Below are 26,638 nucleotides of genomic sequence, written 5' to 3'. Positions count from 1 at the left end.
ACTTCAGCATCAGTGACATCGAGTGGTATGGCCCTCTGTGAGACTCTTTGGTGGAGCTGTTTTAAGGTGGAGTGTTGTTAGTCCTCCTCTCGCTCTAGAGAGACGCCCTGCTGAGGCCTCCGCTCCCCAGAGCTCCGCTTGGATAGCAGTACTGAGTCTCTTTTGTGAGCCTCCTTGGTAAGTAATCCTTGGCGTAGAGCGTAGTTACGCTTCCTTTCGCTATAGAGGATCATTATGCTGAAGGAAAGCTCATTGGAGGCGTGGACTGGGTTGTAGACTCTTTTTTTAAGCCTCCATGTCTTAAATGTTCCATGTCCCCATGTTTTGGGGTATAGACTCCCCTAAAAAGATACAGGCAGGATATTCCTTATTCACTAGGTATTCCCTTGGTATTATTTGTTTCATTTTTCTTCTGAATTTTAAAATTCATTTCAATTGTATTTCAGATTAGAGTTCTCAATGTACAGAGTAGAAAGTTCATATTCAGTAAATGGCCTCTTGAATTTATTTGAAAAATTAAACTCAGCCAGAGCTGATCTGACACTTTACACGTTTACACTCGCTCTAAACATTAATGTGTCTGTGAACTGGCTTTAGAGAATTCAATTATTATAGGTTGCATAATGAATTAAATGCATGTATAAAGACAGTACTCGGGCACACTGGTTTGTCACATGTTTTTCTTCGAATGTTTTTCCATGAAGAGGCATCATGTGCTTGTGAGTATAGACTGTGTAATGTGCATGAGTGTGTGTGTGTGTGTGTGAAAAGATTTGTTTACACTTGGTACTGGCCTGCTACATACATTTATTAACATGCATAGATGTTTGAAATCACCCACCCACACACACACACACACCCGCACACACACGCGCACACCCCCACCCCCCCCCCCCCACACACACACACACACACACACACACACACACACACACACACACAGCACTGACTAACATGCTGGCAAAGCAAGACTAGCCATGACATCATGGACTGTAGAGCCTCACCCTTTAAAGCCATCAGACATTCTGCCCTCAGAAATATGACATCAGTTATTAAAAACCTTTCTTGAAGCCTTATATTTTTCCACATGCCTGCCAGATAGAAAGATACAAACATCCTCAAATGCTTTCTCCAAATCACTTTTGAATGTTCTAGGTTAAAAAGAAGTGAACATTTGTGGTATAATGTTGATTACCACAGAAGATTATTGAAAGTAACAGAAATCAAAACACAGTAATGCACTTGAAGTGGACGTAAACTGGGCCATGCATCGAGACAGAGTTGTTTAAACTGAATTTTTGCATCGCATTATTACATCCAGTTTTTGGTTTTGCTTTATTTGACTTTTTTAAATTACATCTGTGGATGTGGATTATATCTGGTTTCCATCCAAAGTTGTGAATTTAAATGGAATATTGAATAAAATGGAATTGAAAGTGTTTATAAGTGTTTCCTTACTTTATCACAGACGAAGTGGATTAGATGCAATATTTGTCAAATACACAGACATTTCAGACGTCTTCATGAAGCAACAGAAACACTTTCATGCACTGCTTAATACAGCACCATCTGTACAATAAAGTTCAGCATAAGCCTACACTATGGGTGTTTACATCACTGTTGTTTTATGCGATATCTTTTAAGAGTGAACATTAGTCTGGGGAATCTGCTCTGTATTTTCTACTGCACAAGAGGCGTGATCAACGGGCAGAGTTCAAATGACTCTGTACGCAATTGGATAGTCCATCAACCAATCAGACCAACGATCCGGGTGACGTACTTTGCAGCGAAAAACTCCAGGCAGGAAACGTGTCAACAAACGTGTCGGTTTGGAGCATTGATGTTTCTGAAACATGAAAGTGAGTGGTACTTACACCCACTCGAGCGATTTGTTTGCTAAACTAAAGAAGCCATTGAGCATCGTCGAGAGGTTAAAAGGAATTGGATTGGATTAAACCCGCCAATAGCGCGCCAGGTGGATACGCCAGTTTGTGATTGGTCCCCGCAGATTTGTAACGGAAGCAGGATAGAAGAATGTACAGGTGTCCAGCCTGAGCTGCAGGGAGAAGTCAAATCACCGGCAGATCGGGCTGGGTTTTCCCCAATCTAGCGATTTCCCATAATTTGCCTAAAAATAGTTGGGTGGAAACACAGCTTGTGTTTTTCTTGCTTCGTCTTTGAATCCAGGAGACATCAGTGACGAGTAGCTGCCTGTGATTGGCTGTCGGGTGGAGAAGATTCAGCATAAAAGCAGAGCAAGTCCTCACAGCGTTTGCCCTTCTCTCCCGCTCCAGATCACATGCTTGTACTTCAACCTGAGTGCTTCTACGTTACTCTGTTATTGGTGGTTTGCTAAGGCTGTTTGCTGCTGTTTCATTTGTCACCTTGAGTACACATTTCTTAAATTTGATGTCTTTTGTTGATGTTTATGGCTAGAGAAGAAAAAGTAAGTTAGACCAAAGCACCTTTCCTCTTCGGTCCCCCTACAGGTTGGAAGTGGAATTGTCCATTACTGCTGTCGTAAATAATCTAGTCTACCGTCGCACTCTCGCTGTTTATCCAGCACCGGCACTGGAATGAACGATGTCCACAGATAAAGTAGAGAATGATGCATGATTTTACGAAAGTATGATGTATTGCGACATCAGAAACGAAGAAAAACAAAATAATGACTATTGTAAAGCAAGTCAAATTTGTAGTTTCTTTTGTCTCATTCGAACTACAGAAACGCGACCCGATCTGGCAATCTTACATAGTGTGGTTATAGCCGATAGAGGGTCGCAGAGCGAATGCAGAAGTGCCGTTCACCCTGTTACGACTTCATGAACCACTGAAACCATTTTGGAAACATTATTTTAAGGTACAAAATGATATTTAGTGTTGCTTTAGATTAGTCAGTAAAGTTGTCTGTTTACTGTTTTGGTTTTAACCCTCTCATGATGAAATGGCTTCTTTATTTCTATAGACGTTGGTTAAACATGAGTATGTGTTGTGATTTAATTACGACTCACGGTCCTAGATGTACAGTATGTAAGTTCATAACAGCGTAAAACTATAACTTTACATTATCTAAGAAAGGAATAACCAGCAATTGTCACTGAAGGTTTGAAAAGGAAGAAGATATCTGACATGTGAATCAACTTATTCAATAATTTATGAAGGTTCACAATGAAAACAAGCAATTATCAGTCAAAGTCAAGAAATGTTGTCTCTGAAAACAGTAATTGGATCAAGGCAGAGGAGTGACTTCGTGTCATGTTCATTTGTCTCACAGCTGATTGGTCTAATTTCAGTTTGCGATCACTTACCCAGAAGAAAAGCTGCCGTGTACAATCATCTCCCAGTGAAATGTTTTGCTTAAAGTGATTTTAGTTTTTATCTGCCAACAATGGGGTTGTGTGACACATGCAGAATAAAGAAACCACCTATTTTACCACAGAAAGACACTGAGAGTGTCCCTTACTTTCCACGGCTGAAGTTGCCGTTACAGATACAATCAAGCAATGTGGGCAGAAATCCACCTGTCAGTTTATGCCAGGCATTTCTATCACAGCTGAGCCACAGTCTGCAAGATCAGTTCAGTGTGGACAACAGGTGCAGGAGGACAAACACTAGAGAACAGCTTAATGCCAAATGTGGAGGAATACAATTGAGGCACAGTTTTATTTCTAATACCGTCAATTGCATTTTATCAGAATGAGATATTCTACTTCTTTTCCCATCCTCACTCAATGACTGACAGCTGACAGACACATAATCCATCCCAACATTGGACAAACAGTGTCAACAAAACTTAACAACTGATGATTGACGACTGGATTAGGCAATCCGGGTTTCCACGCCGCAGGACATGAGGGAGTGGACTTTAGTTAAAGGAGAAACGAGTGAGTGTGTGTGAGAAGAACAGGAGGTTCTGCAAACTGAGCCGCTCAACAGCTGTAAGAGAATCTGATTCAGTAACGCGACTCCACACTACAACCCTACATTTCCAATTACTCACTTCCCATGTTTCAAGGCCTTTCCCATCTGTTCCACTTTCAGCCTCGGTCAGAACTTGGAAGGGAAACTCATTTGTCACAAAACTATGACTAACATGTATTGTTTTCAGTAAATAAAGGAGGAACCAACTATATATTTGATAGAAGATACACATGTATCTCTTTTTTCAGGTTGGGAGTCGGTAGCCCATAAAAACGTATGGTAAAATGTTTTTTTTGGCACTCTAAATAACGTGAATATATTCAAAGTTGCAATTTGGCACTTGCATCCTATAAAACACTGAGCTGGTCACTCGCAAACACTGATTACACGTAGGCCTAATCTGGATTATTAAATTAGTGCACTTGTAATGTTTTCAAACACTTACAAACAGATACTTTTTTTATGGATAAAATATGATTCATATAATGGAAGTAAATTATTTTAAAATGTAATGATTCTCCCAAATTCTTCCCTAATTTTACATTTTTATGATTTAATTAATTATTAGCGCTTCATCAATTTAAAAACGTGCTTGGGAAACCCCTGACGTAATGTAATATTTAATGTGCATCATGTTGTTAATAACAAAAAACTGAAAAAATATTTTAATGTCAATATGGTACAAGATTATCCTATTTAAATCAGTGTGATAAACGAGTTAGTTCAAAAGTAATCTAAACGTACTCAGATTATACCTAGAATATGTAATAGATTACAGTACTAACTAATATTCTCTTCATTTGCGATCAGTGCTAGACGAACATTTCGGATGAATTTCTTCCTCATAAAAATAACCGAAGGGAATTTTGATGGCATTTTCAAAAGAAACTCCGACAGACAAAACAAAAGTCTGTGTGTGGAATTGCTGTTGCGTATTAAACTTTGTCTCAACGAGACCATGGCCTGAAGGTCCTCGAGATGTTTCTGGATTGTGGCATCTAATGCTCAAAAGTGTTTCAATCTGCTTGCAACTTGCCATTGTATACATAATTATCTTGATATTTCAAACTATTAATTATAAAACTTAACATTGAACACAGCTGGGTTTGGGTCCCAGTAGTTTGAGAAACTCTTATGTGTGTTACAGTGAGTTTTAGATCAGTATTGTTCAGGGTTGTTTGTGTCTGTGTGTGTGTGAACCTTCACTGTATCTCCTTGCTTATAAAGTGAGGAAAGGAACATTCTGATATCACTCCGGGCTTAGGGATGAAGGCCATGTCTGTTTTGTGTTACTGTTTCTATAGAGACTCATAAACTGAGCTTTGAGTAAGCGTGCACAGACAGCACCTGACCTGTTACTCCCTGTGTGGGAAAAAAGGGAGTTTTTTCTGTGCAAACTCTTACTTCCTCACTGAATGTAATAGAAGTATTTCTTTTCTCAAAATGAGAAAACCCTGGAAATCACAAACCTCTGTGTGGGAAATTTCACTTTCACATTTCATTTTTTATATTTTATATATATAGTTCACCTAGCTCACCCCAAAATGAAAATGTTGTCATTGTTTAGACACCCTTTATTAGGCACCCTGATTTCAAACCCATGTGACTTTTGTTCATTTTCCTACAGAGAAGTAAACAGTGGAACAGAGGCTCAACATGAATGCTTGACGTGAGAACAAAGCTCATTGGTTCCTGCGCGTCATGTTTGAACGAACATGTTTACCATATGTGAATAAAATAAAGAAAAGCATAAATTAAATTTGTTCATCATATAAAGTGATTGTGTCTGTTTAGAAGACTTGAATTAAACCAGTCTTTATGTACTTTTTGAATTTCAATGGATGAACAAAAATAGAGAATTTATAAAAAATATAATTGTTTCGTTTTTTCACCGCTGTAAGCGATCGACCAATCAGAGCAGAGTGGAGTAGGCCAATCACAACAGACTGAGCCATCTGACCAATCAGAGCAGAGTAGACCAATCACAACAGACTGGGCCATATGACCAATCAAAGCACAGTAGACAAATCACAACAGACTGGGTCATCTGACCAATCAGAGCAGAGTAGACCAATCACAACAGACTGGGTCATCTGACCAATCAGAGTAGAGTAGACCAATCACAACAGACTGAGCCATCTGACCAATCAGAGTAGAGTAGACCAGTCACAACAGACTGAGCCATCTGACCAATCATAGCAGAGTAGACCAATCACAGCAGACTGAGCCATCTGACCAATCACAGCAGTGGTTTAGGAGGGGAGGGGTTTAAAGAGACTATCGAACTGTTTTCAGACTCTCTGAGAGATGAGGTGATGCTGCAAGCAGAACCAATCAGATTTGAGGGACAAGTTTAAAGTTTATGTCAAGTTCAGGCTTACAACCAGAGTTAGGTGCTTCTATTCGCTGTAGTTTTAAGGATAAGGTTAGGTTTAGGGGCAGGGATAGGGTTTCCAGACCAGAATGTTGCTCCAGGATCAACAAAATATGTTGACCCAGCAACGCGTCTAACTCAGCAAAATCAGGGCGTGCGATGATGCAAAGTATATTTTAAGAAAATGATGACATGTTGGGTAAAGAGTAAATAATGACAAAATTTTTCTCAGTTATTCCTTATTGGAGAAGATAACTAAGATCACTAAGACCATGTGATATTCACGTTGGCACCTGTCACCTAAAACACAACCTACAGTGCTCTTCATTCACACAACTGAGATCATCATTCACATAACACACATAATCGTGAGCTCTATGAGATATATAGGGTGGGAGAGAAACAGTGCGATGGGAATCACACACATTTGTAGAACCTGGCCTGGGTTTGCCATGAAAAGACCAAAGAAAACTTCCCTAATCCCACCAAGGAAGAGGGCCGTGAGGATCAGGGCTGGTCAGAAGGTTATTCTGAACACATTCATCCAGCATTAGCGTGGGGATTATGACTCGGCACGCTTCGCTGCACTCCTCACCCGTCCCGGTCTCATCTCTGGTTAGACAAAACCAGAAAACCTGCTAGTCGTGGATATTCACACATATAGACTGACCTCATGGGGTCCAACACACTCGACAGGTGAGCGATCTGCTGTCTCCTGACCAGTGATCAGTGTTCATCTGTCCTTCTGGCTGACAACATCATATCTTTATAGACAGACTGACTTTTGAACCCCACCAGGTCACTGAGACATCTGTTGCGGTATCTAAATATACAGGGCATAAAAGTATAGTCCTGTCCGCGGCCACAGCTGTCATGACAGACTCTCACACGTCGAATCATACAGAACTGAGAACCAGCTCCTGCATGAGTCTGAAACCAAGTCCAGAAACTGACCAAACAAACCTAGAGACCGCAACAAACAAAGCCTTGCAAGACCAGCAAGAAACATTTTTACTGCAATAAAAACAGCGACAGAAAAACAGCATTCCATCATGTTATGTTTGCAGACACGTGAAAAGCTATAGAACAGGTTCAGCAGTGACATGCAGTGAAGGACAGAGTGTACAGAGAGAGACAGATGAATAATCTGTATATATTTTTTACATTTAAATGATCTTTTAAATGTTCATTTTTCAATGCAGTCTATGCGGTATAAGATCCGTTTTCTTGAGTCAAGCTATAAATAATTTAATTAGCAAGCGCAAAAGATAATTAAAGACAAACTTTTTCTTTGATCATCCAAAAAGCCAAGTAGCCTATATTGGTCAGGAGTGACAGATGTACGCGTTAACGGAGAACAATTGGTTCTGGACAAATAACGTTCTACTAGCAACACTAATGAAGAATGTGTTCAAAGTTATCTGGACTTTAAAAATGCTTTCAAAACGTTCATTGGGCGTTTTTCCTCACAACGTTGCGTGAACAACGTTATGGGAACGTTAGCGAAACATTCTTAGAACATATTTTTGTTATCAGTGAAGCCTTTAAATTAATAAATAGCCTGGACATATTTGTCCATTTTGACAATCTAGATATCGGCCAGTAATATGTTGTCTTTATCTGATGAGGTATTTGTACTCACCCTGATGTTTCCTCTGCTCCGACACTCTGCATTGAGTCTGTAGATATATCCAGTCAGAGCAGAACTTCACTTCACACCATCAGTCGTTCATCAGATCGATACAGCTGACTAACACACACTCACTTACACACACTCACGTGCTCACATACACGCGTGTTTCGCATAGCTTCACAAAAACATGTAAAAGTATCAAATGAAACCGCTTCGCATCAGACTTTGATTTGAGGGAGAATGTTAGCGGTCTCCTATTCCTCGTTTGTACTGTTGTGACACGCCAGGAGCGCGCGCGCGCGCGCGCGCACACACACACACACACACACACACACACACACACACACACACACACACACACACACACACACACTCCTCCTCTCTTCAGTTCGGTCGGATGGGAGAGGTTTGGTTTACGGATGACAGGATCTGTCCCACTAAACCCTGTCAGGAGCAGACATGGATCGTTATGCTCTCTTTTAGAGGTTTACTGCATCCATGAAACACTAGAAATGTGTTTCAGATAATTGTACCATATGTTTCACTGTAACATTATTTATCATTAAATTTGTACATGTAATAGGCCATGTCAATCCTTATAATGGGTTAGCAGATTTAACGTTATAAACAGATATAACGCATAGGCTACTATAGTAGCCTATATAGCCTACTAGTGTTACTTCCAGCATGTCTTTCTCTGGCAGAAACAGTAAGAGTAGTAAGAGTAGTAAGAGTAAGAGTAGTAAGAGTAAGAGTAGTAAGAGTAGTAAGCTAGTGTGCGTTATCAGTAACGTTACGCCCCCTTGCGACGCTTCAGGAACATCGCTACTTTTACCAAACACCAATTTAAAAAAAGAGAAGGTGTTTACAAATATATTAACAAACATTATTGTTTTAAGAATTAATGTTTAAAGAGGTGAAGAAGTCTTATTTGCTTAGCTATTCTAAACTCCATTACTTCCTGCCTCTATCACAAAGACAGCTAGTGAAAAAAAACTATTAAAAATACATTTGTCACCACAGATCTCATAATCACCACCACAACAAACAACTCTATGATATATTAATTCTATTTTTATTTATTTAAAACAACCCAAACACACCTTTAAACATTTGGATGCTGCATTAAACAAATTCTTGAAGGGAAAAATAAATAAATAAATAAATAAATAAATAAACTCTACAGCTGATTCCAAGTGATCAAGGGTTAGGACGTTCCAGTTCAGCCCATTGCAGTGTCCGCCAGTAGGGGGCACTCCTGCAACGTAAGCAATGATGTACATCCGAGTGAACAAGACAGAGGAAAGTTAGCGAATTTTGGACTGGAACGCAGCAATAGTTCGACACACACACACGAGTCAGTCGTGTTTATTTCCGCGAGGAGCTGAAGCTTTGCTGTTGTAAATGCCTCTGAAGAGAGCTGTGATCGTGCCGGGAAACGGAGCAGGGGATGTCGAGCACTGTAACTGGTATGGATGGGCAAACAAACGAATAAACGAGGTATGATGACTTCAACAAGAGACTGAAATCCGTTCAACTGTTATAATGACAGTCAGGTTACATTTCAGCCCGGATATTAAACGCTGCACCACTGTTACAGATTCCAGATGTGTCATGCGCGCTGAAAAACATGCCAGATCCTGGTAGTTCAAACTCACATCACATATACATCACTTTTCATGGGACATATGTTTGTGGTATTATAGTAAAATGTGATATGTAACCTGCCAGTGACTGCGAGAGAGAGCATCTGGCTGCCGTTCATGGAGAAGGATCTGAGATGTGATGAAGAAACCCTCATCATCGGACACAGTTCAGGAGCTGCGGCAGCCATGAGGTACTCGACTCGCGACTCATGTGAATCATTTGATTCGTGTTCAAAATGATCCGATTCATCTGTGAGCACAATGTTTCCCAGCAAGTTAGCTCTGTGCTTACTTATTAAATTAACCTATCAAATGTATTTATTTACACTTATTTGTTTCCCCCCCCCCTAATGATTCGAGTCACATCGAGTTCAATGACTTAGCTGAATAATCTCATTGATCATGAGTGATTCATCATTTTACCTGAATTGAGTAGGATTGATCCCTTCAAAATGAGTTGGAGAGTAAAACAATCAGAGACACATCTGTGTGTGTGTGTGATAATTTCTATCACTACTTGACAATCACTATCACTCTATAAACTACATGATTGCTTGTTTGTGGTGTGCTTGGACAGGTATGCAGAAACACACCGAGTGTTTGCCATTATTCTGGTAGGCGCGTACACATCCGATCTGGGAGATGAGAATGAACGTGAGAGCGGTGAGTTTGAATACTAATCCCTCATCATGGCATCAGTGGTCGTCAGTGTGTGATGATGTGCCTTCTCTTATTACGCTCAGGATATTTCAGCCGGCCATGGGAATGGGAAAAGATAAGAACAAACGTGAAGTACATCCTTCAGTTCGGATCTACAGACGACCCGTTTCTGCCCTGGGCTGAGCAACGAGAAGTGGCTGATAACCTCAAGACAGATTTATACAAGTACACAGACCGTGGACACTTCCAGAACACAGCCTTCCCAGAGCTCATCGACGCAATCAGAAAGCTCAAAGCCAAAAGCTAAACACACACACAAAGAAATTACCCTTAATCCGGTGTGTATTTGAAATATACTATTGATGTGCTTTATCGTCATAGCTTTATTTCTCGGGGGCCAAAAAAAAAAGAAAAGAAAGTACTTTACAAGAAGTGAAGACAATTTATTATTGTGGCTGAATTGGGAACAGGATTTTCAGTACATGTTGAATCAAGTTTTCTTTACAGAAAATCAAACGTCTGAAATAAAACACCCATGTAAACCTGGACAAAACATAGTGATCGATACAAAATCAAAAAAGTAATGGCACTTACAGCAGTTGTTCTCAAACACAAACAACATCCATAACACTGTACAAACATTTATCTCCGCTCTGGTTATTACAATTATACTAACATGAGGTTGTATTCCTCACATGGACAGATAAAGTCCTGTATTTGGACAGAAAAGAGTACAGTTCTGGTTCTAATCAGTTTTAGCACCATTTGTTAAAAGTCTAAATAAATATTTGATTAAAATACACACCTTCTCTTATGTTGTCGAGGAATGGTATGTCTTATTCTTTTATAGTGGACTGAAATAAAGCATTACTTTTTACTCAATCCAGTAACAATGACTTCTTGTAAACAACTATATTCTATAAAGTTCACCCAAAATAAAAATGTTTATTTTACTCTTCCACATGTTCTTACACGTGTCTTCCTGCAAAGTAGTTCACACTGTTCTTTATAACAACAGTTTTATTCTTCCTGTCATGCAAAGCAACTGTACGGCTTCAGAAGACTTTGTATGGACTTTTATGGTACTTTTTTTTGCTCAAAATGCAAAACTGCGTGTGTGTGTGAGTTCCACAGGGTTTGAAACGACATGGGTGAGTAAATGACAATTTTTAATAAAATAAAATGGCAACAAAAAGAGGTATCTCATAAAACTGCTGTCATGAGAATCACATATTGATTACTCTATAAACCTGAGATTGGAAGTAAAGTGCGTTTATCAAAACCAAACCATAATGTAAACCAGTCAAACGGCTCACAAATAAACCTTTCCCTTGTTATTGTCAGAGACACACAGCTATACGTGTCCAGAAAAGCAGTTCTCCATCACCTCACACAGTCATCAGAAACATTTCTGCAAGCAGCGAGTGTGAAGCTCCCAGTGTCCGGTGTGTGTGTGTGTGTGTGTGTGTGTGTGTGTGTGTGTGTGTGGGAACTATAAGGTCTTCTTCTTCCTCCTGGCTTTAGAGTAGCCTCTCCCGAACCATCCTCCCTGGAGCGCGGGGCCTTGGCCTTGAGTCTGCGCGTCATGCGAGTCCTCCTCCACAGCAGCAGGGGGCGCTATCTCCTCACGAGAGTGACTCTCCTGCTCATGTGGACCCAGCGCTTTAGCCAAGCTGAAGATGGGGTCTTGTGATCTGAGATTTATCAAAATAGCAGCTTTAGATGAACATATATGTCTGTAATACATTGGTCATTAGTAATATTTAATAAAAAGCTTTCCAGTAGCTTTAACAAAGCATGGCAAGGTCATGTGTTCGATTCGCATGGAAGGCAAGAACTGATCAATGTAAACCTTGAATCCAATGCATGTCGCTCTGGATTAAAGCGTCTGTCAAATGCAGAAATGTAAAAGTATTAAAAGCAATCAGGCTTGAGGCCATGTTATATTATGAATAATATAATTTGCCTTGGTCCTCTGGTCCTGTTCGCTCACATTTGACTGAAAAATGTAGCATTTTGGTTTCTTAGAATTTTGGAAATTGGAAACGAACGCGAGATGAATTTCCTCTAGAGGAAGCGTTTGGTACTGCACCATCACAATCTCACCGAACGCTCGTTTACTGACACATATCAGCCTCAAATATGGAACGGCTTTAGATTTACGATTTAATAAATGTATAATATAACATATAAAACTTAAAAATAGTATTTTTGTAAATTTTTCACAATAAACTTAAACTTCTATGTCATGTTTTAGTTTCACAATAATCTCCTGTGTCTCTCCTCTGTAAAAAGAGACCAAACTTCAATCTGTGCTCCAAAGCATTCGAGATTTATAACAGTTTCAGCTGGAAATTTCATTTTATGTTCAAAAAATGTATATAAAAAGACTTTCTGAAGTTCTCATAATAAAGGACTATAAAACCAGAAAGCAGATATTGAGGATATTCACAGTATAGCACAGCTTCTCTCACTTTATTGCATAACTAAAGGTCGGATTAGTTGTTTCATTAGGAATCCACCAATCAGGAATGGCTGAATAATTTCCACACACAGATTTGGCCTCTCCTTGTTTGGACAGTGGCATTGCTGCACTATTGATTCACAGATAATCATTTTTAATTGGGTTTACGTGTTGAGTGACTGATCTCGCCACATTAAAGAGGATCAAAACCACACTGACTCTTCAAATTTCATTATAAAGTTTCCAGAATTTGAAAGCACAGACATTATATCATCAAATGTAACTAAACAAAAAATATGCCTGGATTGTAGGTCATCGATCGACTGAAAGCAGCATAGACTACAAGATCTCATTTCATCAGAATGAAGATGAATTAAATGGAAATATCGGTATGGTCTAGTATCTACAGCTGACACTGGGTGTAGCGCATCTACAGTACGACAGTCAAAACGTGCCATTAGAGAAGCGCTAATGAAACGTCACCGCTCTGGTCAATAGGCGCGTTTCCATTAAAGATTTGTGCAAAACGTTAAAGATTTTTTTCTAAATATCGATAAAAAAACGATTGCGAAATGACGGTGTTTCCATTAACCGATGTCATGCGACTAAAACTTTATTTTTTCCTCTCGCGATAAGTCATTTAAAAAATCATGGCAACGGACGTTGGTAAGTTTATATATATATATCACAGCCACCGCACTAGACTTTATTATTATTAATGGAAGGAAACGTAGGCGTGTTTTCCAAGCATTAATGGTGAGGAAAGACCCTTGTACTGTGAGCGGCACATATGAGGAGTTTCTGGGTGTTTCTCCCTCAGATCTGCTTCGAGGTCTTGATTGTGGCATTTATTTGAGGTTTAGAATCCATTATTCCTGTAATTCTTTTGTCTTATATGAATTTAATAAAGAACTCTGTCTCGTATTCTGTCCAAACCCACCGCGTCATCTACGTCAGGTGACCTGGAAATGCGCAAAAACTGTTTCCATTGCAGTTTTGCGCAATATTACTTTTTCGAATTGCCTGAAAAACGTCCTCATGCGAGCGGAAAAACTTTTTTGCGATAAATGGGAGTTTTTGCGAAATTGACGTGTTTCCATTGGGCGTATTTTCAATTCGCATTTTCAAATTGCACAATTTGAAGGGTAATGGAAACGCGGCTACTGCTCTCGGCCCTTCAAAACAGGTTCAGCCACATGTTTTCGTATGGTGAAATTTCAGTGCATCACCACAACGCTCATGTTATGGCATTCAAACAGTGTTTTACCAGTTATGGGTCTCACCTGTTGTAAACAGGGACTTCCAAACCCAGCTCCTGCATGAGAAGAGCCATCACTGCATCACACTTCCCATGGATCTTCAGAGTGGCCAAGTTATCTTTCGGTGTCCACTGAAATAAACGAGGAAAACACCCCACGCTGTCAAAGCATGTCGACTGAGGTTATGAGCAGCTGTGTGGAGGGGAAGGTATACCTGAAGATTCACAATGTACAGCTTGGGTCTTTTGTTGGCTGGCCTGTTCATGCACCACAAGCAGGAGTACTTCTTCAGCACCTGACGGACACACACACCACACCACAGCAATCACTCCATCAAATCAAACACTGATTATAAAACAAATGCATTTTGACTACATGATAGATGTTGTGTTAACATCTGTTACCGCTTACAGTGGATATAAAACAGCTGGTTATGATGTAAAAACTGAAACAAAGATAATCAGATTTGATCACAGCAGTCTGTGTGGACAGGAGTGTTTCTTCACTCTTCTTTGCTCAGAGGCTCCAGATGTGTATGATAGCGAGAGCATCTCCTCTTCAGGCCCTCACAGACTCTCTACAGGATCAGTTCTGGATCGCTGTGAAGCTGAAAGGTGAAGGTTCTGGTCCCTGAAGCACAAAAGCCCGAGTCCCGGCTGAGGAAAAGCAGCCTGAAGCGTGATGATGCTCCTCCACAGATTTGCTGTTCTTCTACTTATGAGCCAAACATACCTTTCACAGATTTGGACAAAATATCTCATCAGACCGCAACACATTTTTACACATGGTTTTGAAAGACTGGATATATGTTTCTGCTAAGTTTACCCAGGGTTATTGTTAGTCAGAAAGGTTTTCGTCTTCCCACAGGCCCCATAGCCCAGACAGATGGAGAATATGGGGGATATCTGTCCTGAAGCAGTCAGCTGACCATGTGGCCTGTTGACAGCCTCCCTGACCAGTTTTCTCTCTGTCTTCTCATCAATTTTGGAGGGACGCCCTGTTCTTCATAAAGTCTGTGTTCTTGATAATGTCACTTGTTGATGACTGTCTTCAGTCTTGTGAATTTTTTTTGTGGTAAGCAATATCTTTCAGCAATATCATAACTCTTTGGTTTCATTTACCCTGGCACAAAAAGTCCGATTTTTTTATCGGAATTTGTTGCACGTGTGTAAACCAAGCGGCAACCTTCCCGTCTCTCTTGAATCCAACACTGAAGTGACTTAAACTGCAGTTCATCAACTGGCCACTAGAGACCGGCTGCAAAAGAGAGTCAATCCCATTGACTCCCATGTTAAAATGCCCAACTTTACAGCAGAAAAATATATGTTTACCGCCGGGTACAAAAAGTGGTTTTGGTCTATATAGCTAATTTTGCCCGTCATGACGACAGTGAGGGGGGAGAATTTTTGTATAACTCATCCGTTTAAATCATATTAAGTCTTAAAGTTCTGCATATTTAAAGGCGTGGCCACTTGAGTGACAGGTGGATTCTACTAGCCGCTGCTTCACTACTAGCCATTTGTCTGCTGTCTGTTAGCGTCACGTCACCTCAGCTAATCCGCCTCGCTGCACATTTTCGTTTATCCGGGAGTGACGCTGCCACGATGGCGACGGCCGACTCCGCCCACTTTGGGCTTCAAAAATGCCCTTCAGAAACACACTTCGTCCATTGTTTTATACTGTCTATGGTGTAAACACAAAAACCTGCGCAAGATCCAATTTTTCCGCATCCATTCTGAGCCACTTCCAAATGCGGGTTCAAATCAGATATAGAGTCGATATCTGGACCAGTGACTGAACACGTATATCCGAGTCCTCTTGAGATTCCAAGCCACCACAAGGCGAGGGCGACACGTTTGCCCACAAAGATTGCCATTTAATGTCATATTATGAACATTAACCAATTTTCTTAAATGATTTATCTTTGTTTCATTTTTTACATCACAAAAGAAAAAGCAGTTTTAACAGATGATCTATATCCAGTGTAGGCTCAAATAACACAAGGAAAAAATATCAAGCAATGACTCCAAACAACGTCATGTTTAATCCGTGTGCAGCCTAACACCGTGTGCTAACCAGACGCGCCGCGACACGCGAGTAGGTGTCTTTCCATGTTCATCAGAGTTTTGTCCTAACCAGACGCGCTGAACCAAACAACAGAAAGTATGATAATCTCAGGTACTGTTTATGTGCTTTAATTTGAAAGAACACGCAGACATTTTGGGACTTTAGCTTATTCACCTTATCCCCCAGAGTTAGATAAGTCCACACATACCCTTCTCATCTCCGTGCGTGCTGTAACTCTGTCTGACGCACCCACCGCTAGCCTAGCTTAGCACAAAGACTGGAGGTAAACGGCTCCAGCTAGCATAGGCCTACTGCTCCCAATAAGTGACAAAATAACGCCAACATTTTCCTATTTACATGTTGTGATTTGTATAGTCACAGCGTGTACGAATAACAAGGTCACATGAGACACAGCCATCCTCTAACCGTATACATACTGGGAACTATATTCTCAGAAGGCGAAGCACGGCTACTTGGGCATCTGTGTGAGTTTGAATATCATTGTGTGTGTCTTTTATAGCCGTATGCAACAATGGACAATACCTCATATCTTCAATATAAATAAAAGTAAACGAGAATGTTCAAACTGTCGACTCACTGTTATAGTCAGCTGCAAATATGGCTTGACCCCAAAAAAATTCTAACAAAAGGTTTCTCAGTGGTTTATAGTAGTATCAGATGTACTTTAAAACATACTAAAAGTTTACCAAAGTTGAGAGTCACTTTCAATAGCGGCCGTCAGGACCCTTAAAATGACCATTACTCCTTTGTATTCCTCCTAGACCAGGAATACTGGTGCCTGATACATGTTTGGGCCATGTAATATTCTAATGAACATATTTGCATGATAGATAAGTGATTACAAGCACAATTATATATTAAAGCAATTGGTTACAAGCATATTTATGCGAAAAATAAGTAAAGTTTCCCTTAAGGCGAGACACTACAGGTGAATAGGGTAAAAATTTTAACTAGCAGATATCACCATGAAACTTTCCCAGTTGATTGTCTACATTAAGATGAGAAAAAAAAGTATTACAAGTTTTCTGTAATTGAATGTTTAAATATGCAAATTAGTCATTATCTAATTAAATATGCACTTATTTGCATATATATATATATATATATATATATATATATATATATATATATAAAAAAAAATGGATAAAGCCAGGTTCAAAATAATTTTTTCATTGTGTTCACATAGTAGATGGGAAAAAAATTACGGTGTATGTGATGACAGGGTGCTCCAGCAATCGCGGAGCAGTGGGATGATTTAGAACGCCAACTTTTGTTGAATTTATGAGAAATCTACAGATGCAAACAGACAAAGTGTAGTAAAATAAAGACCTAAATGTGTATTTCAGACTCTTTTTCGCCACAAGTCTGAAAGAAGACATGTTATTGAAGACAAATATCCCAAAATTGACCAGTGAAAAAAAAAACGATGCTTTTGCCTGCCGTGTCTCGCCTTAAGTAATTGCATATTTCTCCTTTCTCATATCATTTTGCCTAGTGTTGGTGGTTTCTGTGGTTCATAACCATTCTTTTGATTCCAATAAAGAATAAATTCATTAGAACTGTGTGGTACTGTCAAATTAGTCAAAACAGGGCTGCCACGTGAAGGCATGTGCTGATTGTCTGAACCCGTATAGAATCACACCAATTCATTGGCTGATGGCGCTCAGTGGCGTGATGGCCTCCTAAGTGGCGCAACGTGAGAGCGGAATGACGCGGACAAAACTTTGGTGACATAACCAGGTCTAGGCCATGGAAACACTTTCACAAGACCTGGGGCAAACTCCATTCAAGGCTCACTCACAGAAAGAGCCTGCAGATCCCCCACGCGCTTGAGAGAGGCCAACGCTAACAAAAGTGAGTAAGAATCCGGTCCGGAGCTGACTCCAAGGGTTCAAAGGAAGGCTCTAATAGCCCCTCCAGAACAACTGATAAATCCCAGGTGGGGACACTAACAGGACGTGCAGGCCTCAAGTGTCTAACTCCACGCTTAAACAAGGAGACCAGACAGTGTTTACCTAAGGGGACCTCGTCTGACTCCCGATAGGCAGCGATAGCTGACATAAACTCTCAAGGTAGTTGCAGCCACTCCAGCGACAAATTTATCCTGCAGGAATTCCAGCACTGAACTGACCGGGCAGCTGACAGGGTCCCCTGCATGAGCCAAGACTCAAAAACCTTGCATTTAGAGAAATACAGCAGTCTAGTAGAAGGCGCACGAGCGTTATCAATGGTCTCCCAAACATCAGCGGGAAGACCAGACGCCACTGTCGCTAGCGATTGCCTCATTGCCCTGAGTTTCATCCAGCACAGGAATGGTCTCATATGAGGGAGACCCAAGGGCCTAGACAGGGCCTAGCCCCAGAAGCCTGCGACATATGCCCACCGCTACATGATGGCCGAGCCTGAAACGGGCAAAGCACGCACGGAGACTGGAAACTCGAGCAGGGGCCAGACGGGCCTGCATCGAGAGAGAATCGAGTTGGACAACCCAGGAAAGTGGTCTGCTGAGAAGGAGTTAAGAGCATTCAACCTGAGACCGGAGGTGGTGGAGAATGACGTCCCTGTGACGAAACACCAACTCTCTGGAATGAGCCAGAATGAGCTAGTCGTCTAGATAATTTAGTACACGGATGCCCAGGAGCCTCAAGGGGGCCAGAGCTGCATCCATGCACTTGGAGAATGTCCGCGGAGCCAAAGCTGGACCAAATGGAAGGATCCGATTCTGATACGCCTTTCCCCCAAAGGCATATCTAACCTGAGGTTTAGTATAATGCCACCTTTATACTCAAAAACATCTATAGAGGATGTATTACATATGTATTACCTTATTCAAATTGAAACGAGTGACCATTTTAGAGGGTTCACACACAGGCCTCTGTTCGGGCTAATTCAGAGTTGTTTATGATCAAAGTTATACAACTCCAATTTAAGTTACTTTTGGGTGCAATAACTTTTACATTGAATGGCAAGTCTGTGTTTTAGCCAAAAAAGGGTATGTGTCCAAAAACACGTACTGAGTAGGAGTTACATGACACAGGCTAAATCGTTTACATCTCTGGTTCACCCCAAACAAAGATAAAACCTTACAGTTATCTCACAAAATCATGTATTCCATAAGTATGTAATCATGTCAGTGCAGACAAGTCCAATGGATTCATAGACCCAGAAAACATGGGGTTAGACACCAAGATTACTTGGCTAGGTCAAATAATGAAGGAGTTAGGATATTTTAAGGGCTTCCTGCCCATCTTGGACGCCATCTTGAAAATTACACCTTTCTAGTGGTCAAATTTTGGTAAACTTTTAGTATGTTATTAAGGACACCTAATACCACAAAAAACAGCTGAGAAACCTTTTGTTAGAATTTTTTTAGGGTTAGGTGTTTTTTTTCCATATATGCAGCCGCCTATTAACAGACAAGTGTATTCTATGACCAGATTGTTTCAGTAGCTCAGTATGTATTTTTAATAATGTTAAACTAACTTATCAGTTTAGTTTGCCGAGAGAGCCCACTCACTCACGCTCTTCTGATGGGCTGTGTGTTTAATCGCGGACTCTATCGCGTCCCATAGTCGCGTCGCATCTGGTGTGGACAGATAAATGATTGGTCGCTGGAATGCTATGGCGTCTGGTTAGGGCCCGGTGTGAGGTCAGACACACGCTGGTTGCACCGGTTGAGCCGCACCTTGAGACTGGAGCCGAGGCAGAGGATGAGGTCGGCCCGCTCCGCCGCCTGCGCCGCCCCGCTCCAGTTCAGCGGCTGCTCCAGGGTCCCGCGCTCCCCGAAGTGCACGATGGTGTCCCTCAGCTCCCCCCCGCAGTGCGGACACCGGCGGCCCGTGCCGTGCCTGTGAAGAGCCGTGCGCTCCGTCACGTCAAACACACGGATCAGCTCTCGCGGCGGAGAGCAGGACGAGCACACCTGCGGGACACAGGGAGGAGAAGAGGCTCAGAAGACGGGGGAAATACAGAAACAAGTCTGATATTACAGGAACGGATTGTAAATTACATTTTTTTAAACTCTAAAACAGGTTGGAAAACTCATCTTTATTCTACCCTTTAAAACAAGTGAATCCAGACATATGTGACCCTGGACCACAAAACCAGTCACAAGGGTCAATTTTTTTAAATTGAGATTTATACATCATCTGAAAGCTGAATAAAAAAGCTTTCCACTGATGTATGGTTTGTTAGGATAGAATATTTGGCCGAGATACAACTATTGAACATCTGGAATCTGAGCGTGCAAAAAAGTCGAAACATTGAGAAAATAAAGTTTTTAGAATATTTATGTTTAAATATGCAAATTAGGTATTCTTATTAAATATGCGCTAATTTGCATATATTTCCAGAAGAGAAATCTGAACATCAGATAAAGCCAGATTCAAGAGTCATTAGAGTCAAAGGTTTTTACAGAGGGGATTTTGGATATCTCTTTTTATCACAGAAAAAAACTGTCAACAGCCATAACAAATCCATTTTCGCCCCGTTTTAGGTATAAAATGTTGTAGAAATCAGAATCTGAATGATATATGAACAAACCCCTTCTGTAAAAACCTTAAGAATATAGATAGGACTACAACTGTAAAGTTGTGGAGTGTAAGAGCTGCTGAAGTGGAGGTTTCTGGCTCAGAGTATGAGGAAAAACCCATTTTGAGGAAACGGCCTTTAAAGATTTGTATTGTAAAAATTCATACTTTTTTTTGTCGAAACAACTATTTACAGACACAATATCTTATCAAATCATTAGCAATCAACAATACAAACCACCTAAAACACAGCATTTATGGCCTTCAACTGAACAGAACCCCAGTCAAAAACACACACTAACAGAATCACGTTGTCAGAAATCAGCCAATGAGACAACGCCCCATTGTACTTTCTCGATTGGTTGCTGATAAAAAAGGAAATTACCATTTTTTACTTTTTTTTTTCCACCACAAGTCTGAAAGAAGACATGATGTTGAAGACAAACAGCCCAAAATCTCAAAATTGACCAGAAAAATAAAATAAAGATCTATAATTTTGACCCATACAATGTACTGCTGGCTACTGCCACAAATATACCCGTGTGACATGTGACTGGTTTTGTGATTCAGGGTCACATATGATCTCCATTTATGACTGATGAAGCATTGGAGATGTCACTGACCTCAATGAACATGTTCCCGTGGAGTTCAGAGAGAGCGTGTCTGGGCAAGCCGCTGCGCAGGTGAAGCCCGTCACAGTTCTGCGACACCACGTGCTGAACCTGCACACACACACACACACTCTCAAGTCTATCTGTACAGCGCTTGGCAGAACACACATGCTTTCCAAGCAGCATCAAAAGAAAATCATGATGTTAATGTTTATATCATCTTCATGTCGCATTCAGAGCTGGGCAATAACATGGTTTATATGTTAAGTAGTTGAGATTTGCTATATAGTATATATAAGCCAACATGAGTATCTGCATTCTTCTATACCGAACGTTCTGTATAGATCTGTGCGATAACAGTTTTCATGTTGTGTGTACGTGAGTGCATGCAGGTCAAGTACGATGTACTACAAATCCAATTTTTTCTATAATGTTGGGAGATGATATAATCAGGGGTGCACATAACATTTTTGGTCTTGTTCTCAGGGGAGAACCTGGAGTTGTTGCTTGGTCCTCACATTTTCAAATGCATTTTTTCCTTAACCCACCTCACAGGAGGAACAAATTAGAGGGATGCATGGATAATGTCATGTGACATGATTCACATGAACTTTAATTTCAACTGAAAATTAAGAGAAGTGCAACAGAATGTCTGATCTTTAAAACCTTGTAACTTTCAAAATAACATAACTGTTTCAAGCTCTGGAAATTAAATGTGCAAATATCTGCTTTTCTAACTCTGAAAACCAAAGAAATGACAACTTTAAAGCGCTTACTAGAGTTACTATTTTAAAGCAAGCCTATCCAACACCACAGATTGCGCACCTATCCAGGGCCGCGGGAAGTGGGGGTTTTCACATAATTGTAAATGCAACGCATATGTTTGTTCATTAAAATGTATTCATTTTTAGCATTTAGTCATTTATTTGTAATAAACACTTTAAGTGGGCTATTTAAAAATGGTTATTTATATGTTAAATTATCTTTTTAAAACATAAGTGCAGAGTGTTATGTAATATTGTGTGTGTGTGTCGAAAAGATATGTCCGCAGCTGCAAAAAAAACAAACAAACAAAAAAACAGTAAAATACCCCACTGTCAGTATTTTGTAAGGAACAGGCAGATATGTTACATATAGCAGGAGACATTTTAATTGTTTACTAATAAAACAGTTATTTTTTTATGTCAGTGTCGGCTAGACAGATGAAGTTGACGACTCGCGATCTTCGCAGCGCCAGAGAGAAATGCACATTTCATACGAATTACATAAGCAGCGCAGTCTGTTTTCTTTCGTTTTGAATTGTTCTGCTTAAAAGTAGACATTTCAAGCTATCTATATGTCTCAGGTCTGTGAGGCAATAGGCTACCTTATAGGCCCACGGTGAGTTTCGGTTCATTTATGAGACGAGCTCCAGGTTCGCCAGCGCCTCCGTGTCCTGATTATCTATTTTCTAATAGCCTATATTGAGCTACTTCTTATTAAATCCAGACAAATGGTTGATGAAACATCGATTAAAATTAAGATACAATTAATACAAAACGAAATTAAATTTAAAGACAGGCTTTGTGCTTTCAGTTTGAGGTCTCTGTGAAAGTTTTAAAACATTATTTTATTGCCGCTTTAGAGCGCTCACGTCCGTAACGGAGAACTGTCTGTAACTTTTTTTTTTTTTTTTTGTGTGAAATAAATTGCAAAAAAAATGCAACTTAGTCCAGTGCGACTTAGGCTATATGTTTTTTCTTCCTCGTGGCGCATTTTTTGACTGATATGCGTCTCCGGAGCGACTTATAAAATAGGCTACGGTAAGTTATTTATTCTTTTTGTGCAAATGTCTATCCCCAAATCTTAGGTACGCAAATGAGGGTTGCGGCAATTCATCTGGTACGCATTGTTTAATTGGGTAGCGCATGCGCACCTGCGCACCACTTATGTGCACCCCTGGATATAATGCTTCAGCGCTAAGCCAAGCTTTGCTATTGTCCTGCTTAACATGAGTGTCTCAGGGTATTCACAGAAACTCGTCACACACCATCTTCTCTTTGTGTAGCAGCCAGATGCACATGTGTGTGAGGGTGGGCTCAGCTCGACTCAGATCTGATGTTCTGTGGACACACACACACACACACAGACGTTAGCATGTGCCATGGTTTAGAAATGATGGGCAGTGAGAGTGTTTCTTCACCTGACGGAGCGGCCCTTCTGCAGCTGAGTCCACACCCCGTTCGGCCCACGGTAGTCTGGGATAGAGGCGGCCTGAGGAACACACCAGAAGACTCACACTTACTGATAACCAGGACACAACACACAGATGGATGATTTTATATATATATATCCTATATGATTCATGCAGAGCCGAGGAGTATTCGCAGGTGTCTGGGGGAATCAGCCCAACATTTGACAAAACATCAATGCGTCAACACTTTTTTGCCCATGAACTCGACCGTTCCCATACATGAAAACGCAGGGATATCACTGTCGGCTGGGGTTTCATCGAGACATCGATCAAAAGTCATAATACATCTTTAGTCCCCAAGCCAAAGGCAACTATGGCAAGGAATCATAACCATCTGATGGAGAATAATGGAAACAAATTAAATGACGGAGAACCCAGGATAGACCAGTTTTCCTCTCGATATACAGTTAAAATATGTCATTAATTACACTGCTAATAATTAATAGCTTTTTAACTTATATATATATATGACTGAACTGTAAGATTAAGGTACGATTATCACAACTTGTTAGTAAGGGAATGTTAGGAAATCATTTAAAAGTTGTTTTTTATATTTATAAATAAAACTTATCCCAAAAAAATCACTCCAAAACGAAGGAATATTCCAGATGTGTTCCTGTCAAAATCATGTTTCCGCATATATGGGATCACAAAGTCCTAATAATAATTCAACCATTTCAAGGAATGTGACTTACTTTAGTACTTTTAAATGACTGTACTGTGCGTATATATGTAGTTTTACACTCAGTGAAACAGTGGAGCGTCAGCAGTGGTTATGATGTAATCTGCTCTGGGTTATTTATTCTCCACTACACTTGCGTTCACACGAGGCGCTCTTCGAAATACTCTCATTTACGCTAGAAACCTCAGGTTTCTTCTTTACAGCCGAACACAGAGACGTTCTCATGCAAACTCAGTCATGCAGTAGTGAGAGGAGTCAGGCGTACAGTGCTGATTCCTGCGCCGGTGTACACCACCACATGTGTGGCCTGTCGGAGCGCCTCCGCCAGCTGCTTCACCTTACTCTTCAGGCTCTCCGCCTCGTCAAACACCTGCAGCACACACACACTCATGAGGTGACACATCCTAATCACGCTGAAGTGCTGTACAGTGTGTGTGTGAGTGAGCTGTATAGTGTGTGTGTGTGTGTGTGAGTGAGCTGTATAGTGTGTGTGAGTGAGCTGTATAGTGTGTGTGTGTGTGTGTGTGTGTGTGAGTGAGCTGTATAGTGTGTGTGAGTGAGCTGTATAGTGTGTGTGTGTGTGTGTGTGTGTGTGTGTGAGTGAGCTGTATAGTGTGTGTGAGTGAGCTGTATAGTGTGTGTGTGTGTGAGTGAGCTGTATAGTGTGTGTGTGTGTGAGTGAGCTGTATAGTGTGTGTGAGTGAGCTGTATAGTGTGTGTGTGTGTGTGTGAGTGAGCTGTATAGTGTGTGTGAGTGAGCTGTATAGTGTGTGTGTGAGTGAGCTGTATAGTGTGTGTGTGAGTGAGCTGTATAGTGTGTGTGTGAGTGAGCTGTATAGTGTGTGTGTGAGTGAGCTGTATAGTGTGTGTGAGTGAGCTGTATAGTGTGTGTGAGTGAGCGGATGAGGAGTGTTTGGAGACTGAGGTGAGCTGTAGAGTGTGTGTGAGTGAGCTGTATAGTGTGTGTGTGTGTGTGAGTGAGCTGTATAGTGTGTGTGTGTGTGTGAGCGGATGAGGAGTGTTTGGAGACTGAGGTGAGCTGTAGAGTGTGTGTGAGTGAGCTGTATAGTGTGTGTGTGTGTGTGTGTGTGTGTGTGTGTGTGTGTGTGTGCTGTATAGTGTGTGTGTGTGAGCGGATGAGGAGTGTTTGGAGACTGAGGTGAGCTGTAGAGTGTGTGTGAGTGAGCTGTATAGTGTGTGTGAGTGTGTGTGTGTGTGAGTGAGCTGTATAGTGTGTGTGTGTGAGCAGATGAGGAGTGTTTGGAGACTGAGGTGAGCTGTAGAGTGTGTGTGAGTGAGTTGTATAGTGTGTGTGTGTGTGTGTGTGAGCGGATGAGGAGTGTTTGGAGACTGAGGTGAGCTGTAAGAGTGTGTGTGTGTGAGTGAGCTGTATAGTGTGTGTGAGTGAGCTGTATAGTGTGTGTGTGTGAGCGGATGAGGAGTGTTTGGAGACTGAGGTGAGCTGTATAGTGTGTGTGTGAGCTGTACCTCCTCTAGTTTGCTCTGGAGGAGGCGTCTCCGGCTCTGTCTCCGGCTCAGCTCCTGAACCGTCTCCTGATGATCCTGTAGTAGCCTTCGCTCCTCCTGCGTCTGCTCTCCAGCACTCTTCTGCAGGATCCGAGAGATCTGCGCACACACACACACCTCTTATCTGATGCTTTACATGGATTCAGCTGTTCTGTTCAGACTGACTCAAAGGCCAGGTCCACAAAAAGGGGTTTGTGTTCCTGCAACTGGTCACGGCCACATCTACAGTAACTGTTACTACGGTAACGGCATGAATAACATGAGATCTCCTGAAACACTGCAAGAACACTTCAAAATCTTGCTTTCATTTTGATTCTTTTTCGTGGCACCAAACCATCAGTTTGGTCGAAACTACGATGTTTGTGGGGTTTTAACTGAACATTAGCTAGTTTTACAGGTGTTCTGCTGAATAACGCTACATATCAGATTGTGCTATCACATATATTTGCATTATTTTAAGGGTAGGGGAAGTTATGAGCGTTAATAACGCCTCAGACAACATAAATGTGACGTTGGTAGCAGTTTCGCCGGCTGTACCGCTTTACTAGTGTTTCGAGGCGCTACCGCTAGCGCTCATGTGAACGAGATGGATAAGATGATATCTAGTGTTCATACCGTCTTGACCGTGTGTCGCTGTTTCTCTCGCTGGATGATCTTCTCCTTCTCTCGCTCTTTTCTCTCCGCTCGCGCTGAGCCAGCGCTGTTTGTGTTCGCGTCCATGCTGGACATCGTCGTTCGTCACCGGCGACGTCACCGCTCGCGTCGCTATCGCTATCGCGAGGTAAAACGGGACTTCCGTGAAAAAGTCAATTTAATCATCTTAATTACTTTATTTATTTTAATCAATTAATGTATTTATTTACTTTCCACCCTGGCCAAACTAGCTTTTTAAGCTGGGTGGCTCTAAAAAGTAGCCGAAAAAGTAATCTAAAAGGTTACACACACACACACACACACACACACACACACACACACACACACACACACACACACACACACACACACACACAC

At 41.1% G+C, this 26,638-nt stretch overlaps 3 protein-coding genes across 6 annotated transcripts in view; 1 reads left to right on the top strand and 2 right to left on the bottom strand.

The window, feature by feature from the left end:
• arhgef3 (Rho guanine nucleotide exchange factor (GEF) 3) overlaps positions 1 to 8,210 on the bottom strand; it is a 63,415-nt gene extending 55,205 nt beyond the window's left edge. For 2 of the 3 annotated variants that reach the window (XM_082139735.1, XM_082139736.1), the window contains exon 1: positions 7,938 to 8,210. In XM_082139735.1, coding sequence (XP_081995861.1) covers positions 7,938 to 7,969 — 32 coding nt within the window. In that variant the 5' untranslated portion in view covers positions 7,970 to 8,210. Of the gene's footprint in view, positions 1 to 1,458; positions 1,478 to 7,937 lie in introns of those variants that run through there. The other variant, XM_082139737.1, reaches the window with a different exon arrangement.
• A 979-nt stretch (positions 8,211 to 9,189) lies between these two features.
• rbbp9 (retinoblastoma binding protein 9) lies at positions 9,190 to 11,193 on the top strand. Its single transcript, XM_082139769.1, has 5 exons — positions 9,190 to 9,428; positions 9,529 to 9,571; positions 9,660 to 9,765; positions 10,152 to 10,237; positions 10,318 to 11,193. Exons 1-5 carry the CDS (start codon positions 9,333 to 9,335, stop codon positions 10,539 to 10,541), a joined length of 555 nt encoding a protein of 184 aa, XP_081995895.1. The 5' UTR covers positions 9,190 to 9,332; the 3' UTR covers positions 10,542 to 11,193.
• Positions 10,657 to 26,442, bottom strand: sirt7 (sirtuin 7). Of its 2 annotated transcripts, XM_082139752.1 has the most exons (11): positions 26,243 to 26,439; positions 25,589 to 25,726; positions 24,366 to 24,470; positions 23,368 to 23,438; positions 23,215 to 23,287; positions 21,198 to 21,296; positions 19,731 to 19,967; positions 14,172 to 14,252; positions 13,982 to 14,088; positions 11,725 to 11,928; positions 10,657 to 11,688 (listed from the first exon to the last, which is right to left on the bottom strand). In XM_082139752.1, the coding sequence occupies exons 1-10, from the start codon at positions 26,354 to 26,356 to the stop codon at positions 11,727 to 11,729; spliced, it is 1,227 nt and encodes a 408-aa protein (XP_081995878.1). In that variant the 5' UTR covers positions 26,357 to 26,439; the 3' UTR covers positions 10,657 to 11,688; positions 11,725 to 11,726. The 2 variants fall into 2 exon arrangements, with proteins under 2 accessions (XP_081995878.1, XP_081995879.1); XM_082139753.1 differs by lacking the exons at positions 10,657 to 11,688; positions 11,725 to 11,928 and adding an exon at positions 12,015 to 13,861 and having other exon boundaries at positions 13,966 to 14,088; positions 26,243 to 26,442.
• Between the last annotated feature and the right edge of the window lie 196 nt (positions 26,443 to 26,638).

Source organism: Leuciscus leuciscus (genome assembly GCF_965113295.1).
Source record: "Leuciscus leuciscus genome assembly, chromosome: 15".
Classification (NCBI taxonomy): domain Eukaryota; kingdom Metazoa; phylum Chordata; class Actinopteri; order Cypriniformes; family Leuciscidae; genus Leuciscus; species Leuciscus leuciscus.
The sequence above is the reverse complement of the archived record's forward strand: the minus strand, read 5'-3'. Positions and strand labels throughout refer to the sequence as shown.

What these genes read in the sequence shown, in the direction of transcription:
- rbbp9 (XM_082139769.1), top strand. Translation starts at nt 9,333, where the DNA reads ATGCCTCTGAAGAGAGCTGTGATCGTGCCGGGAAACGGAGCAGGGGAT. An exon ending in GAAAAACATGCCAGATCCTG is followed by an intron (nt 9,572 to 9,659) that starts GTAGTTCAAACT and finishes GTAACCTGCCAG; the next exon opens with TGACTGCGAGAGAGAGCATC. An exon ending in TGAGAATGAACGTGAGAGCG is followed by an intron (nt 10,238 to 10,317) that starts GTGAGTTTGAAT and finishes TATTACGCTCAG; the next exon opens with GATATTTCAGCCGGCCATGG.
- sirt7 (XM_082139752.1), bottom strand. Translation starts at nt 26,356, where the DNA reads ATGTCCAGCATGGACGCGAACACAAACAGCGCTGGCTCAGCGCGAGCG. An exon ending in TGTACATTGTGAATCTTCAG is followed by an intron (nt 14,089 to 14,171) that starts GTATACCTTCCC and finishes CGTTTATTTCAG; the next exon opens with TGGACACCGAAAGATAACTT. An exon ending in GAAGTCCCTGTTTACAACAG is followed by an intron (nt 11,929 to 13,981) that starts GTGAGACCCATA and finishes GATAAATCTCAG; the next exon opens with ATCACAAGACCCCATCTTCA.